This window comes from Schistocerca gregaria, chromosome 5, assembly GCF_023897955.1.
Source record: "Schistocerca gregaria isolate iqSchGreg1 chromosome 5, iqSchGreg1.2, whole genome shotgun sequence".
In the NCBI taxonomy this organism is placed as follows: Eukaryota; Metazoa; Arthropoda; class Insecta; order Orthoptera; family Acrididae; genus Schistocerca; species Schistocerca gregaria.
In genome coordinates, this window is record NC_064924.1 from 572,693,596 (window position 1) to 572,712,060 (window position 18,465).

The window sequence follows — 18,465 nt, forward strand, 5'->3', positions numbered from 1 at the left end:
AGCTTAAATACGTCCACAACAATGTCATCAAATAACTAGGAGAGCAGAGCTCCAGAATCTTTGATGGGAAAAAGTGTGAATAATGGCATCAAATGAAAGCTGACCACAGTATCTCCTTCTCCAAGATGCAGACGTTTAATGTGACTGATGAAGTCAGTTTAATTCTTGATGTGGTGCACAGTGACCAACATGCAGCGAAAGGAGGCTGGCCAGATGTTTCATGAATCTCTAAGTCGGCGATCCAGTGGTGCTCTTGATGGAATGTACAGGTGTATTCTCCTGTGAACCTTTGGAAGGCTGGGTGGTCGAGATGCCTGAGGGAGGAGCTGCTAGGTGGTCGAGATGCCCGAGGGAGGAGCTTTTTAATGACATTCTCTTCAAGTGAAGGCCTCTTGATAAGCTCTGACATCTTTCTGTTTATTCTGGATGTTGGATCCCTTGATAATTCTTTTGTGTGTCTCCTCATGCGGCATCAACTGAATCTTCACATCACAGTCATCCCATTCAATAGTGACAGCTGCGCAGCATCTGAGTCAGGGGATCGTTGCAAAGTTAGTTAAGACCATAACGCTCATCTCTTGTCACACTTGAGGTTGGCAGCGCAGATTTTGAAAAAATGCGGCTTGTTTCTCGGTGAATTTCTTCTTAAGTTTCATTAGGCATCTTCGAACGAATTGTTCAGCATCACTTATTATATCATCAAAAGGAATACCCCATGGCGATGGTGCAAAATTACATCTCCTCTTAAGAGTCGACATGGCACCCCTGCCTATGCTTCTTGTCATCATGCTGATAAAAGCATTTTCTGTTGTTTACTGTTCTGCTCAATGCTGTTGCTGCCATTCCATGGTTGTCCTCTGTGATGAAATTTGTTGTTATACTGTAGCTGCGTCAATCTATTCCCAATCCAAAGCTGAAAGTAAATGACAAGAGTAATGCACCTGTCATTATGGAATGAGCTGACTATGATGCAAAGTTCAGTTGATGCTGGAGGAGGAGAAATATCAAAAATTATAAAGTGGTTCAACATATAGAATAATGAGTAACACGTCGGAGCTTCTCAAGAGCTCTTCATCAGAAAAAAAAAAAAACACCATGAAAAATCTCCCTTCTCGGGCACCTTGGCCACATCCAAAGGTTCACAAGGACACACCTCAGCATTTCATCGTGGATAGCCGACTTTCAGACTTGCAAAACATCTGGCTAGCTGCCTTATTCTGCATGTTGGGCACCACTGCACCACGTCAAGAATATAACTGACTTCATCAGTTGAATTAAGCGCCTGCATCTTGGAGAGGGATATTTCATAGCCAGCTTTGATGTGCATCATTATTCACACTCATTCCCATCTTCAAAGATTCAACAGATATGTGCTCCCAGTTATTTGACGACACTGTTGTGCATTTATTTAAGCACATTCTGACATTGTACTTTTTGTATGATGTAAAATATTTTAACCAGATGGACGACATCACAATGGGTAGGACATTAGCTCCAGTTACAGTCAATCTGCTAATGGAGCACTTTGAGGACATCAGCCAGGGCATGGCTCCTGCAAAGCTTTTATTGTTATGTGGATGACACTTTTGCTGTCTGGTCTAATGGATATGAAAAGCTGGGAGACTTCTTGGACCATTTTAAGAATATCCATGACAACACCATGTTAATGATGGAGGCAGAGACAGATGTTGCCTTGCTGTCCCTTGATGTCTTAGCCCACCATAAAGCAAATGGGTGTCTCAGACACAGTGTTTACCTGAACCCCACCCATATGGACTGATAACTGCATGTTAACAGTTATCACCATCCATCACAGAAACGTTCCGTCTAAGGATCTTGGTCGATAAAGAAAAAGTTATCTCAGATGCTGCAATCCAGCAAAGGAATTGAGCAACTTACAGAAAGTATTCAGGGACATGGGCTACAAGAAATCCCAGATTTTGAAAGCCATTTTTCTGAAAACACGTACGCAGAAGGACTCCAAGGACATCTCAAGAAAGCTTGCATTTTTACCATTCTGTGGCTCAGTAAGAAGAAAGATTAGATGGTTCCTAAGGAGGCATAAAATTGATTCGGTCTTCAGGGCTCCAATGAAAATCAACAACTCATGAGGCCTGTGAAAGATGCTGTAGGTCTCAGAACACCAGGAATATATAAAATACTGTGTGGGTGTGGACAGTTTTATGTCAGACTGTGTGCAATACTGAACTGTGCATACTATAGAATAGTGGTGTGTAGAACATGAGAGCTGCTTCTGCTTCTGGTACCTTGAGAAATCAGCAGTAACTAAGCATGCTCTAGAAAACTGACAAGTATTGAATTCAACAAGACATCTGTCATTATATGGACTAACAGTTTCTGGAACAGAGAAATAAAAGGAGCAATTGAGATAAAAGACAAGCGCCGGCACGAAGACGAAGAAAGGAAAAGCAGAAAAGGCAGTGATACAGCATCAGCCAATAGCCCGCTGATGAGGACTGCACCGTGACAGGAGCGCGCTCTAGCTGAAGAGAATATGAGCAACACTCTTGCCAGCCTCGGCTGGACAAGATTAGCACAGCACTAGGAGAGCACTATGGTAGCAGTGACGTGTGATCCATACAAATTGCTTACATTGACATTATATACAGTAAAGTACTTTTGTTGTTTGCATGTCACCCAACGCTTGTGACACCATTGTAAAGTCAAAGTTAAATATTGTCAATCTTCTTTCTTGAAATAAAACTATTACTGTAATTTACTTGAAATGTTGAACAGAATTCTGAGAATGCAGCATCCTTTAGGCACACTATATGAGACGAGTGGGCAGGACCCCACGTTGGTGACAAGTATCCGGACAGCCATGGAATTTTGTATGCTGCTGGCGCCTTAATTCTCTCGTCTCTACTTCGCAGGGGCATTTCTTTGCTTTAACAGTTTCTTGTCTTGTCTCAATCAGTGTTTTCAGGTGGACACTGCAGAAATTTTCTTTGCTCTTTTTGCTTGCTTGTCTTGTCTTCCAACATGCTCACCCCACCCGTCCCACCCCCGGCTCAGGCACCACAGCCGCAAGCATTAGATGCCACCCAGCATGGTGCAACAGTTACTGACTAACGCTGCATGCCCAAAAGAAAAAGCACCACCCACTACAGCTGCTATCCACCTTTTCGACAGTTTCATGAATAAGAAGAGGAATGGCTTGAGAGGATGTCCCAGTCTGAAGCGCACCTCGCCACTCACAACGTACCAGGTACTGTAAAAAAAACATTATTCCTCATCCACGGTACCAGGTACTGTAAAAAACCATTATTTCTTATCCACAATAGGAAGTGCAACGTTCCGCCTCATCACAAAATTGAAGTGCATATTCAAATGTGCTTGTGGTGCTTTATATTCAGATGTTGTGTTGCGTGATGCGATTGTGTACAATGTAGTTGATGTCAAACTCAGAGAACAGATTTTGAAGCAGTCCGATTCAGGTGCCTTGTTGGCTCATAAAATTGAGCAGCCAGCTATTTGTTGAGTTGAGTCCCTCAGTTGTGACTGGCCCATTCGGCAGCGGCGGCAGCAGCTCGCCACACCAAGTAAACAACCTTCCACGCTGCGTCTGCAGTTTGCTACACAGACGGTGACACATGCAAACAGAATTAAGTCTTCTCCTTGGTGTTACTCATGGCACAAATGCCAAGACTGTCCCTCCGAACAAGCTCAGTGTTACGCTTGTGGTAGGAAAGGACATGTACAGTCTGTATGTTTGCAACGGAACAAACATAAGAATTTTGCCCACTCACAAAAATCTAGTCACAAGGCCCATGTCATTAAAGCAGTATGTTCCAAGTCTGCAACAGGCATTAGCAAAACTAGCAAGTGTGCAGTTTCTTCAGTGATGTGCCAGTCGAACTTTCTGTTCAATTACTTCTTTATGGGAAAGGTGTGAAATTTCAGTTGGACACAGGTGCCTATGTCACATTGCTAAATTGTCACACATATGAACTTACGGCTCCCCACGTCTGTCTAAAACTAACACACAACTGACAGCTTATAATGGATAAGACATTCCCATTCTCGGAACATGTACTTTTGCTGCCATGTATCACTCACAAACACGAACAGTGACTTTTACAGTGCTACAATCATGTGAATGTGAGAACACATTTGGTCTTGATTAATTTGATTTGTTTGTCTTTAACATTCAGGACAATGTGTTGCCAGTGTTTGCTTTCAATGGAAAAGACAGTGTAGTTAGCTTGCAAAAAGAATTCCCAGAACTCTTTTTCTGAATGTTTACACAAAGCTAACATTTCTGTTGCTCATATTACTATGAAAAACAATGTTCAGCCAAAATTTTGCCAGGCCAGAACTGTTCCCATTGCATTACAGGTCAAAATCACATCTGAACTTAAAGAATTGCAGGACACCGTGGCTACAGCATCCAGCAGAGGGTGTCCTCATGACACCGCGGGAAGACCCCATAGAGATGGAGCCTTTGCCTCCCCCACCTCCTCTCGTCCTACCGATGGAGCTGGACCCATCCACACTGCAGCAGTCGCCGCCTTGTTCATCTGGTTCACGGCAGCAGGAGGTGGACATGTACCCTTCTGGTCTGGCCCAGAATCCTGACGTCCCCTGCAGCCTCAGCTTCCGGGCTCGCAATGTGCCCACACTCCTGCCCCCTCTGCCACAGTCGCACTTACTGCACGACAATGGTCCGTCGCTTTGGGGGGGGGGGGGGGGGGGGAATGTTCCAAAATCACCACAAGGATGAAGAAAGGAAGGGCGGAAAAGGCAATGATACTACGTCAGCTAATAGCCTGCTGATGAGGACTGCACGATGACAGGAGTACCATCTAGCCGAAGACAATATAAGCACCGCTCTAGCCAGCCTCGGCTGGACAAGATTAGTACAGCACTAGGAGAGTACTACGGAAGAAGTAACGTGTGATCCATACCAACTGCTTACATGGACATTATATATAGTAAAGGAATTTGATTGTTTCTATGTCGCCCATTGCTTGTGACACCATTGTAAAATCAAAGTTAAGTACTGTCAATCTTCTTTATTGAAATAAAACTATCAATGTGACTTGCTTGAATTATTGTATAGCACTCCAAGAATGCAGCATCCTTTAGGCACCCTATATGAGATGAGTGGGCAGGACCCCACATACGGTATGGTATGCTATTTAATACTAGAAAGATAAAAATTGCTTTCTCACTTAAAATTTTTTTTTCAGTGTGACAAGGTGAAAGTTATAAATGTAAAAAATAAAACAAAAAAATAATTTGGGCATTAATGGGTTTATATGAAAGGAGATTATCACTAAACTTAATGTAAAATAGGGACAAAATAGGGAACCACAAAGTAGTTGAAGGGAAGAAATTATGCTACCTTGGAAGCAAAATAGGGTGCGATGAATGAAGTACGGGATAGTATAAAAAGCAGTCTATGTACAGACGGCATTCCTTCCCATAAGAAGCTTGCTAGTGTCAAACATAGAATAAATTTCTGAGAACAAATGTTTTGAGCATAGCATTGTATGTCAGTGAATCATGGACTAGGGAAAACCAGAGAAGAAGTTAATTGAAGCATCTGAGCTGTGGTTGCTGTAGATGGATCTTGAAGAGTATGAGGACTGATAACATAAGGAATAAGGAAGTTCTCTGAAGAATCGGCAAGGAAAGCAATAGGAGGGAAACACTGATGAGAAGATGTGACCGGACGACAGGAAATGTTTTAAGACATGAAGAAATAACTTCCACGTTACTGGAAGGATCTGCAAAGGGGAAAACTGTAGGAGAAGACACACTGGAATATTTCCAATAAATAACTGAAGATGCCGAGTGTAAGCACTACTCTGAGAGGAAAAGAGAGTTGTGGCAAGTAGTCAAAAGATTGGTAGGGAAAGAAAGTGTACATAATACGCACAAATATGTACTTTGGAATTCTCTAATGTAATACAGAGTTTCCACATTTATCTTGGGGTTTCAGTTATTTATACAGAAAAGTATGTGAAATACGGAGCAAAAATTGTTTTCATACTGAAATTACAAATGGCTGAAGCAATCACAAAGCACAAGCCACACATCATTACAATATCTGCTTTAAATATGAAGGAATGTTGCCATTATGAATGTAGACTTCAGCTTATGCTACAGATCAATCTGATTGGGCACAGAATTTTGCCAGTCTGAAACTTTGGAATTTTCCATGAAAACTAAACACACATGGATTTCTATGTATTGACTTCATATAAATGAACAACTATTATTAGACTGTGAAGTAAGTAAACATAAAAAAAAAAGAATTAACAGTAAACATACTTGTTTTATCAATCTTGGTTTTAACGTGTTATGTTCTTCTATCACATTTACCCAAGCAAAATAACACTTTAATCCCAGACGTAGCTACCTGTTCTCCTGAGTTCAGTTTGTTGCCAAAAACAATGATTCCATGTGCTAAAGGAACACTAGAGACATTCAGTGGCCAAAGTAAAGAATGCCAAGCGGTTCCGTGTTCGACAGCTTGACAGTAAAATGCTAGATTCAAAACATGCAAGAACAAGCCTTAAATACAGCGTGTTTCAAAAATAAATATCATTTTTTTCAGTATTTAGTTCTATGACTGTACACTATAAACTTACTATTCATCCTTCTCTGACATATTTCTGCTGCCTGTCTCGCACTTTGTTTAACAAACCATCCATCACCAAGACAGACAAGAATTTCATTGGTATGGACCATTTTTCCTTTCATAAGGGCTTTTGAGCCAACTGGCACCATGACATCTTTTGAGATATCATTTGGAAGCACCTCCAGGTGAGACTGCAGTGTCTTGTATTCCTCTTTAACTTTATTCCAATAATTTGTATTTAGTTCATTTCTAGTAAGTGCCTGTAAATAGTTGAAAACAATATAAACCAATATTTCCAAAGAAAATCTGAAGCTTTGTTATTTGGTGACAAACCTCAAATTCAATGTACGTATGGAAAGAAGAATATTTTAATACGGGAATAAGTATTTTACATGGAACAGTTAGGTTCAGCTACTTATGCCATTCGCATCATATTTTGGGGTAATTCATCACTAAGAGGAAAAGAATTCATTGCGTGTAATCAGAATAATAGCTAGAGCCCCCCCCCCCCCCCAAAAAAAAAAATCACCTTGCAGAATTTATTTAAGGAATTCAGAATATTCACAGTACCTTCGCAATACATATGTTCTCTTATGAAATTTGTTAATAACTCATCCCAATTCCAAAATAATAGCAGAGCTCATACCTACAACACTAAAAGAAAGGATGATCTTTGCTATTATGGGTTTGGCACAGAAATGGGTGAATTTGTTTCCACAAAAATCTTTGGTCATTTACCAAATAGCATTAAAAGTCTGAAAGACAGCAAACCAACATTTAAAAACAAACTAAAATAATTTCTGAATGAAAACTCCTTCTACTCAGTAGATGAATTTTTAGATATGAAGTAGCAACAAAAAACCTAATTAATTCATTATACTGTGTAATGAAAACTTATGTTGAACTGACACATTCCACAGCATTACGAAACATCATATTCATAACCTATGGAACAAGTATCAATGTAATGTACCTAGAGTCTACCAAATGACAGTCAAATACATCAAAGATTTTAAAAACCAAGTTGTTGCTGCCACAGCCATAGCTGAAGCGGATATGTTGTGCTGAGTGTGAATACAGCTTGAATGCAGACTGAATGATGTGCTTGCCATCAAAGGCACATATGATAAAACTGGCTGAATGGATAAAAACTTAGTAAGATAGTGTGTTATACAAGTCGAACATGGTGTGAATATTTCAATTAGTTTGGATAGTATAACACAATATTGTTGTACTGTATGTTCTACATATAATGCACTCCACAGTTATACATTCACACCCCTATCAAAACTTCTGCTTTCCCAATGACCTAATATTTTCATTTTCAAGTTTTAGTAACTTTGACGTTGTTGATAATAAGATCACAAAACTTCCTATTTATGGACCATTCCTGTTAGTTTGCTGAAGTTTATTCTACTAATGTTTTAATGCTGTCTGTGACAACAGCCACTGGTTGTTTCTTGAGGTGCATAGTTTTATCATGCTAAGAATGTAACTAGTCTACTGACACGGTATCATGTATTCCTGCACATTTATAAGTGCTCTCTCTTATTAAGCCTACTTGGTGCAGTTTCAAACAGTTACTGAAAAATGCAATTCCATCCAAGTGCCTTGACCTGTGACATTATTCAGATGGTGGTCACCACTAGTTTACACGTATGTAATATGGCAACCAAGACACAACTCATTATACCCGCAAACAAACGTATGTGAAATATTTAACTCCATCAATAAAATGAAACTAACAGGACAACCATGGGGTGTAGGGGGTTTTGAACAGTGACACACACACAGAGAATTACTAGCTTTCGCAACCGATGGTTGCTTCTTCAGGAAGGAGAGGGAAAGACGAAAGGATGTGGGTTTTAAGGGAGAGGGTAAGGAGTCATTCCAATCCCGGGAGCGGAAAGACTTCCCTTAGGGGGAAAAAAGGACAGGTGTACACTCGCACGCGCACACACACACACACACACACACACACACACACACACACACACACACACACATATACATCCGCACATACACAGACACAAGCAGACTGCTGCTGGGGCCGAAAAGAAGACCCAGAAAACGAAACTGTGGGACCACAGGTAATCGTTGTGCATCGAGATAGAGCTACGGATCAGGGTGGACCATAGTACGGTGACAGGAGTGGACCACCCACGATTTTAAAGGAGAGAATTGAATCCTGTGTGAGAAGGTCCATGCAGAGGCACACCGTATAGCACACTGAAGCTGGCACTCTGCTGAGGCCATCGAAGAGGAACTAACCCAAATGCAGAAACCACTCACACAGAGCAGGGGTTGACCAAAGGACCAATGGAGGCCACAAGTCCATCTACAGCAATGAGGAAAAGAAATACACACAATACAGAACCCTGTGGGATGCCATTCTCCTGGGTCTGCGAAGAACTAAAAACAGTACCAACCTGAACCCTGAACGACTGATGGAACAGGAACTGGTCGATAAAAACTGGGAGTGGGCCCCGAAGACCCCACTCATGAAGTGTAAGTAAGATACGATGGCGCCATGCCGTGTCATAGGCCTTGCAAAGGTCAAAAAATACTGCAACCAAATGGAACCGCTGGGAAAAACCCTGCTGAACTGCAGATTCCAAGCAAAGTGAATGATTGATCGGAGACCGTCCCTCTCGGAAGCCACACTGGTAAGGGGACAATAGATCCCGAGATTCGAGGACCCAATTGAGCCGACGGGCTAACATCCGTTCAAGTAACTTGCAAACAACGTTTGCCAGACTAATTGGCCAAAAGCTTTCGACAAACAGGGGGTTCTTATCAGACTTAAGGACGGGAACCACGATGCTATCCCTTCATTGACAAGGGAAGTCACCCTGGCGCCAAATACGCTTAAGCACCAGGAGAAGATGTTGTCGTCATGGAGCACAGAGATGTTGAAGCAATTGGTTACGGATAGAGTCTGGGCCAAGGGCCGTATCATGAGAAGAAGAAATTACGGAAAGAAGTTCCCATTCAGTAAAAGGTTCATTGTAAGATTCTGACTGACAAGGGGTAAAACATAAGGCAGAAGCTTCGGCCTGCTGTTTCTGGTGAAGGAAAGCAGCCGGATAGGAGGTTGATGCAGATGCAAAATGGGTCACAAGATGTTCTGTGAGAATCAACAGGTCTGTTGTGCAAGGGCCATCCGGGGGGGAGGCAAGGCCCGGTAGGGTAGACTGTCGATGGCAACCTTGGAGTGAGTGAAGTGTAGCACATACCCATGACAGAAGAACCGAGGGAAGAAACAAAGCATTTCCAACACAACTGTTTGCTCCGTTTGATTAAGTAACAAGCTTTGACATGAAGGCATTTAAAGGTAATAAGATTGACAGCAGATGGGTGCCTCTTAAGGTGTTACAAAGCTCGATGGCAATCACGGATGGCAATGGCTATGGCTATGGTTGTACTCCACCACGGGACTTGCCAGTGGCAAATTGGTCCAGATGAGCATGGGATAGCAAGGCTAGCAGCATGAACAATCGCATCATCAGACACGTCATGTAGGATGTCATCAATACAACCCAACAAAGTGGGAGAAAAAACAACCTGTGCAGTATATAGAGGCCAATCGGCGCATTGGAAAGACCAACGATATAACCTGTCCATGGGGGAGCGGGATGGGAGCAAGAGAATCAACAGGAAGTGGTCACCATTGCAAAGGTCGTCGTGTGGTGACCAGTGTAGTGAAGGGAGAAGGGATATACCTGCATCATCTGCAAAAAGCCTGATTTTACTGTTAATATTGTCAGCAAGGTCATTAATATGCAACATGAACAGTAGGGGTACCAACACACTTCCCTGTAGCGCTCCCGAAGTTACTTCTGCAGCTGACGATGACTCTCCATCCAAGTTAATATGCTGTGTGTTCCCAGCCAAAAAGTCCTCAATCCAGTCACAAATTCCCCCCCAGGGGGCTCATGGTCCTTTTGTGATTATGTGTGTGGCTAGCATGTGGACCCGTGCTATCACAGCCTTCCTTCTTTCCCAGAATGCATTTCCTTTACCTTCCCCTTCTCTCCTGTCCTTGCTCCTTCCCCTTTGCCCTCCCTCTCTTGATGTCCTTGTTTATGTTAGCCCCACTAACCTCCTCATTATGATGGCTTTGCGATTTGGTTTTGTTCAGTAATTACCTCATCCTTTTGGCATTTTCTGATCCCTCTCTGGGGTTTGACCTTCATTACTAAATTTCTATTCCGTAGTGTGAGCCATTTGGGGAAGAGCACCTCACCTAGTGTCTCCAGCATGTGCCCTACTAGTTCCTTCCATCTTTTCCTTTATGTCGTCGTCTGATGCTAGGGTACATGGCCAGCATGGTAACCAGCCTGTGTGGTGGGGTCACTATGTACCCTTTTGGTTGCGTCCCCAGAAAACACAGGGATCATACTTCTGATTCCTGAGCTGTGACCCCTTATGTAAGCCTAGGAGTGGTTGCTTGTCATCCTGGAGCATTGGAACTCCCGGCAATGGCCACCATGCCAGACGGCCCTAGCTGTGGCTGGGTGGCACTCATGGGGAGAGCCCCTGAATCTACATCTACATCTACATGACTACTCTGCAATTCACATTTAAATGCTTGGCAGAGGGTTCATCGAACCACAATCATACTATCTCTCTACTATTCCACTCCCTAACAGCGCGTGGGAAAAACGAACACCTAAACCTTTCTGTTCGAACTCTGATTTCTCTTATTTTATTTTGATGATCATTCCTACCTATGTAGGTTGCGCTCAACAAAATATTTTCACATTCAGTTGGTGACTGAAATTTCGTAAAAAGATCTCGCCGCAACGAAAAACGTCTTTGCTGTAATGACTTCCATTCCAATTCGCGTATCATATCTGCCACACTCTCTCCCCTATTACGTGATAATACAAAACGAGCTGCCCTTTTTTGCACCCTTTCAATGTCCTCCGTCAATCCCACCTGGTAAGGATCCCACACCGCGCAGCAATATTCTAACAGAGGACGAACGAGTGTAGTGTAAGCTGTCTCTTTAGTGGACTTGTTGCATCTTCTAAGTGTCCTGCCAATGAAACGCAAGCTTTGGCTCGCCTTCCCACAATATTATCTATATGGTCTTTCCAACTGAAGTTGCTCGTCATTTTAACACCCAGGTACTTAGTTGAATTGACAACCTTGAGAATTGTACTATTTATCAAGTAATCGAATTCCAACGGATTTCTTTTGGAACTCATGTGGATCACCTCACACTTTTCGTTATTTAGCGTCAACTGCCACCTGCCACACCATACAGCAATCTTTTCTAAATCGCTTTGCAACTGATACTGGTCTTCGGATTACCTTACTAGACGGTAAATTACAGCATCATCTGCGAACAACCTAAGAGAACTGCTCAGATTGTCACCCAGGTAATTTATATAGATCAGGAACAGCAGAGGTCCCAGGACACTTCCCTGGGGAACACCTGATATCACTTCTGTTTTACTCGATGATTTGCTGTCTATTACTACGAACTGTGACCTTCCTGACAGGAAATCACGAATCCAGTCGCACAACTGAGACGTTATCCCATAGGCCCGCAGCTTGATTAGAAGTCGCTTGTGAGGAACGGTGTCAAAAGCTTTCCGGAAATCTGATTGGAGTGAGTGGTTTCAGAGCGTACGCTATGCAAATGAAACATGTATGGGTCCAGACTGTGGCCTTTCTGCTACAGCCGTCTCTTTGATTGGAAATGAATCTTTTAGTGCTGCTTCTTCTGCCCCTTCAGCCTTACCTTCCATGGCTGCGCCCTGGGAGGAGGGTCAATCTCGTCGGCTAAGGGCTAAACCTTTCCCCCCGCTATCTGGTTTGCACCAGGACTGATGGGGATATTTTCACCGATACTTTATTTTTTGTGGATCACATTGAAGACAAGTTTGGCGAAGTGGACTCTCTGAGCAAGATGCGGTCGGGTTCATCGCTGATCAAAACTGCTTCATCTGCCCCACCTTCGCAACCAGACTCTGACCTACTGTTCATGTATGTCATCCCCTCCTTGTCGGTGACTGATGGTGACCTGGCGGCATGACTGGCTTTAGCCTGTTCATTCCCCATTTGAATCATCGTTCTATGGTTATCCAATGGAATTGTAATGGACATAACCATCACCTTCCGGAGTTGAAATCCCTTATTTTGTTTTACTCTGCAGCTTGTGTGGTTCTACAGGAATCTCATTTTATTGATGATCACTCACCGAACCACCGCGGGTTCCCTACTTTCTGTCGAAATTGGGTCAGCCCCCTGCGGGCCTCTGGTGGCGTTTCTACTTTGGTCTGTACGGACATTGCTAGCATGTGGATTGCTCTTCAAACTACATTGGAAGCGGTTGCTGTTAGGGTCCACCTGGACTCTGGGGTCAGAGTTTGCAATCTTTATCTGCCTCCTGACAGGACACTTACACCTGATGTCTTACCCATTTCAGTGTCAGTTATGGTACCTTTTCTGCCATTGATCTTTCTCTTTCTGAGAGAAGTTGCACAAAAATAAAAAAAATAAATGGTATCCTGTGACTATAATATCAATGAGTCACTGACGAATACCTAGTTGTAACACTTTATGCGGATATGAAATGGAATGATAACATGGGTTCAGTCATGTGCAAAGCAGGTGGTAGACTTCATTCTATTGGTAGAATACTGGAAAAGTACAATCAGCCTACAAAAAGAGATTGCTTACACATCACTCTTCTGACCCATCCTAGAATACTGCTCAAGAGGAATAAAGAAGCATCCGAATCCGTCCATCTGCTTTGTCCCATGACGTCATAAATATGGTGGAAATTGCTATGCTAAGCATCTACAATATGGCTCCTATGATGTCACTGCATATACACGGCAACAAATATGAAAATACATATAAATCTCTCCCCCCGCCCCCTGTGAACCATGGACCATGGACCTTGCCATTGGTGGGGAGGCTTGCATGCCTCAGTGATACAGATAGCCGACTGTAGGTGCAACCACAACGGAGGGGTATCTGTTGAGAGGGCAGACAAACGTGTGGTTCCTGAAGAGGGGCAACAGCCTTTTCAGTAGTTGCAGGGGCAACAGTCTGGATGATTGAGTGATCTGGCCTTGTAACACTAACCAAAACGGCCTTGCTGTGCTGGTACTGCGAATGGCTGAAAGCAAGGGGAAACTACAGTCGTGATTTTTCCCGAGGGCATGCAGCTTTACTGTATGGTTAAATGATGATGGTGTCCTCTTGGGTAAAATATTCCAGAGGTAAAAATAGTCCTCCATTCCGATCTCCGGGTGGGGACTACTCAGGAGGACGTTGTTATCAGGAGAAAGAAAACTGGCCTTTTACAGATTTGAGCGTGGAATGTCAGATCCCCTAATCGGGCACGTAGGTTAGAAAATTTAAAAAGGGAAATGGATAGGTTAAAGTTAGATATAGTGGGAATTAGTGAAGTTCGCTGGCAGGAGGAACAAGACTTCTGGTCAGGTGAATACAGGGTTATAAATAGAAAATCAAATAGCGGTAATGCGGGAGTAGGTTTAATAATTAATGGGAAAATAGGAATGCAGGTAAGCTAATACAAACAGCATAGTCAACGCATTATTGTGGCCAAGATAGATACAAAGCCCACACCTACCACAGTGGTACAAGTTTACATGCCAACTAGCTCCGCAGATGACGAAGAGATTGATGAAATGTATGATGAGATAAAAGAAATTATTCAGATAGTGAAGGGAGACGAAAATTTAATAGTCATGGGTGACTGGAATTCGATAGTAGGAAAAGGGAGGGAAGGAAATGTAGAAGGCGAATATGGATTGAGGGAAGAAATGAAACAGGAAGTCGCCTGGTAAAATTTTGCACAGAGCATAAATTAATCATAGCTAAACTTGGTTCAAGAATCATAAAAGAAGGCTGTATACGTGGAAGAAGCCTGGAGACCTGGAGATACTGGAAGCTGCCAGATAGATTATATAATGGTAAGACAGAGATTTAGGAACCAGGTTTCAAATTGTAAGACATTTCCAGCAGCAGATGTGGACTCTGACAACAATCTATTGGTTATGAACTGTAGATTAAAACTAAAGAAACTGCAAAAACAGTGGGAAATTGAGGAGATGAGACCTGGCTAAAGTGAAAGAACCAGAGGTTGTAGAGAGCTTCAGGGAGAGCATTAGGTTACGACTGACAAGAGTGAGGGAAAGAAATACAGTAGAAGAAGAATGGGTAGCTTTGAGAGACGAAATAGTGTGGGTAGCAGAGGATCAAGTAGGTAAAAAATGAGGGCTAATAAAAATCCTTGGGTAACAGAAGAGATATTGAATTTAATTGATAAAAGGAGAAATATAAAAATGCAGTAAATGAAGCAGGCAAAAAGGAATACAAACGTCTCAAAAATAAGAACGACAGGAAGTGCAAAACGGCTAAGCAGAGATGGCTACAGAACAAATGTAAGGATGTAAAGGCTTATCTCACTAGGGGTAAGATAGATACTGCCTACAGGAAAATTAAAGAGACCTTTGGAGAAAAGAGAACCACTTGCATAAATATCAAGAGCTCAGATGGAAACCCAATTCTAAGCAAAGAAGGGAAAGCAGAAAGATGGAAGGAGTATATAGAGGGTCTCTACAAGGGTGATGTTCTTGAGGACAGTATTATGGAAATGGAAGAGGATGTAGATGAAGATGAAATGGGAGATGCGATACTGCGTGAAGAGTTTGACAGAGCACTGAAAGACCTAAGTTGAAACAAGGCCCCCGGAGTGGACAACATTCCATTAGAACTACTGACAACCTTGGGAGAGCCAGGCCTAACAAAACTCTACCATCTGGTGAGCAAGATGTATGAGACAGGCGAAATACCCTCAGACTTCAAGAAGAATATAATAATTCCAATCCAAAAGAAAGCAGGTGTTGACAGATGTGAAAATTACCGAACTATCAGTTTAATAAGCCACGGCTGCAAATTACTAACACGAACTCTTTATAGATGAATGGCAAATCTGGTCGAAGCTGACCTCGGGGAAGATCAGTTTGGATTCCTTAGTAATGTTGGAACACTTGAGGCAATACTGACCCCACGACTTATCTTAGAAAATAGATTAAGGAAAGGCAAACAGACGTTTCTAGCATTTGTAGACTTAGAGAAAGCTTTTGACACTGTTAATTGGAATACTCTCTTTCAAATTCTGAAGGTGGCAGGGGTAAAACACAGGGAGCGAAAGGCTATTTACAATTTGTACAGACCCCGTATGGCAGATATAAGAGACGAGGGCCATGAAAGGGAAGCAGTGGTTGGGAAGGGAGTGAGACAGGGTTGTAGCCTATCCCCGATGTTATTCAATCTGTATACTGAGCAAGCAGTAAGCAGTATAGGAAACAAAAGAAAAATTTGGGGTAGGTATTAAAATCCATGGAGAAGAAATAAAAACTTTGAGGTTCGCCGATGACATTGTAATTCTGTCAGAGACATTTGGAAGAGCAGCTGAATTGAGTATAGATTTAAGTGTCAGGAAGTCATTTCTGAAAGTATCTGTATGGAGTGTAGCCATGTATGGAAGTGAAACATGGACGATAAATAGTTTAGACGAGAAGAGAATAGAAGCTTTCGAAATGTGGTGCTATGGAAGAATGCTGAAGATTAGATGGGTAGATCACATAACTAACGAGGAGGTATTGAATTGAACTGGAGAGGAGAGAAAAATGTGGCACAACTTGACTAGAAGAAGGGATCGGTTAGTAGAGCATATTCTGAGGCATCAAGGGATGACCAATTTAGTATGGGAGGACAGCATGGAGGGTAAAAATCATAGAGGGAGACCGAGAGGTGAATACACTAAACAGATTCAGAAGGATATAGGTTGCTGTAGGTACTGGAAGATGAAGAATCTTGCACAGGACAGAGTAGCTTGGAGAGCTGCATCAAACCAGTCTCAGGACTGAAGACCACAACAACAACAACATATAATTAAGACGATAACATCTTCCTGCAAAAATACAACCAAATTAACGGGACAACGATGGAAAATTGAGGGTTTTCAGGTGTGGAGAAGGTAAAACATAACATAAAAATTTACATAATCTACAGGAATCAGACAGTTCCCTTGATACAAAAAAACCAGGACCTACAACTACGAAAAACAAAACCGAAACACCTCAGAAATTCAAAAGTCAAACAACCCTACATAAATTAAAACACATTCAATATACAATAAATACACTAAACATTACAACTCAAGAAAAATAGATCCAAAAAACAATTACATAAAACACACACACACACACACACACACACACACACACACACACACAGAGGCAGTGGGCACCATCACGCACAACAAGATGACATCTATACGCCCAACTCAAACTCTGTACCGTAATGACATCACATACCACAACACCCTTACATCATGCGTCAAAGCATACAAGTGAAATTGGATGCTTCCGTTGACCTGAACCACCAACTAGTACAACGCACCATATTAAAACACTGTGCCACAATGACATCACAAAACACAGTTATGGCATGGGCAGATGGGTGCAATCGCAACTTTCAGTTGACACCTGTCAGAGCCACTACCTCGTATGTTTTCAAGTCTATTACTGAACCAACACACTCAAGAGAACAATTCAACACTTATTTAGGTCTATGGCCTGGAACTCTATTCAACTTTCTGTGTCTACAGCCACTGCCCCTTTCCTTATATTGTGTATCCTGTAATGGAATACTATTAACTGTATCCATCTAGGTACGCCCCTTCAGTTTATGCTACCTACATTCAAATGATAGACCTTTTGTTAAGTTTTACCTGATGTTCTGTGATGCACAGCATATTTGCAGGTATGTTTCAATCTTTCACTTTCAGACTGTGATATGAGATCATCTTCATTATTTACCTAGACTTCTTGTGTTGTGATGGAGCAGTCCTAATGTATCACGATTTATTTTATTAATTATTCGTCTTTATACATTTACATGGAATCTCTCTGGTCATTTTGAATATAGGCATACATGCATGAACAAATACACAAACACATTGTGAAAAGGTTATAGTAACTGATAAGATACATATATTAATCGCTCATTACTATTAATTATCAAGATACTTGTCCACAAAAAAAAGACATACTCATTATATACACAAATACATGATACCCCATGCACCATCTAAGCTGTTATTTCCTCCAATGACTGTCGCAAATGTTCTATGGTTATTCGGCACCTTTGTCTTTCGGAAAAATTCCCTTGAGGAAGGCCCAATGAAAATCTAGGAAATCATAGGGACTGGTTGACACACGGAATGTTTCTGGAAATTAATCATCTCTTATTGCAATCATTCAGATATAAACAATGCCGAGTAGGTTGCGGTGAAGTGAGGGATGATACATCTATGACATCCACATATCATTGCCCGATTCTGTTTGGGGACTACTAAAGCTATTCATTTACATTTCCTTGGGGCCTCTCTCTCTCTCTCTCTCTCTCTCTCTCTCTCTCACACACACACACACACACACACACACACACAAACAACAGTAATCATACTGGTTGTTCACTCTCATCAAAGGGCAGAACTGTAAAGTTTAAAAATCTTATTTTACCTCATCGTACGTCTGTTGCAACAACGAAGTGTACGTCGAAGTAGCTAATTCTTGTTGAGGTATTACCAAGTTCTCCTCTGCCATTGCAAGATTTAAATAGCGATGTCAGGTTGTAGCATCAGCGTAGTGATGTGTTCACAACATGAAGATATTTCATTATAGTGTCATAACGCCTTCACATGATTCACACGACTTCGTTTGAAACAACCTACACAATCCCTCCACCTTACTGCCATCAAAACAAACCAACGATGTTAAGTAATTTCGCCAAAGTTC

At 42.0% G+C, this 18,465-nt stretch overlaps 1 protein-coding gene across 1 annotated transcript in view; it reads right to left on the minus strand.

Annotated features, from left to right (window-relative positions):
- LOC126272478 (unconventional prefoldin RPB5 interactor-like protein) overlaps positions 1-18,458 on the minus strand; it is a 42,987-nt gene extending 24,529 nt beyond the window's left edge. The window contains exons 1-2 of the mRNA XM_049975357.1: positions 18,190-18,458; positions 6,621-6,870 (exon numbers count right to left, since the gene is read on the minus strand). Of these exons, the coding sequence (XP_049831314.1) occupies positions 6,621-6,870; positions 18,190-18,273 (334 nt within the window). The 5' untranslated portion in view covers positions 18,274-18,458. The remainder of the gene's footprint in view (positions 1-6,620; positions 6,871-18,189) is intronic.
- Between the last annotated feature and the right edge of the window lie 7 nt (positions 18,459-18,465).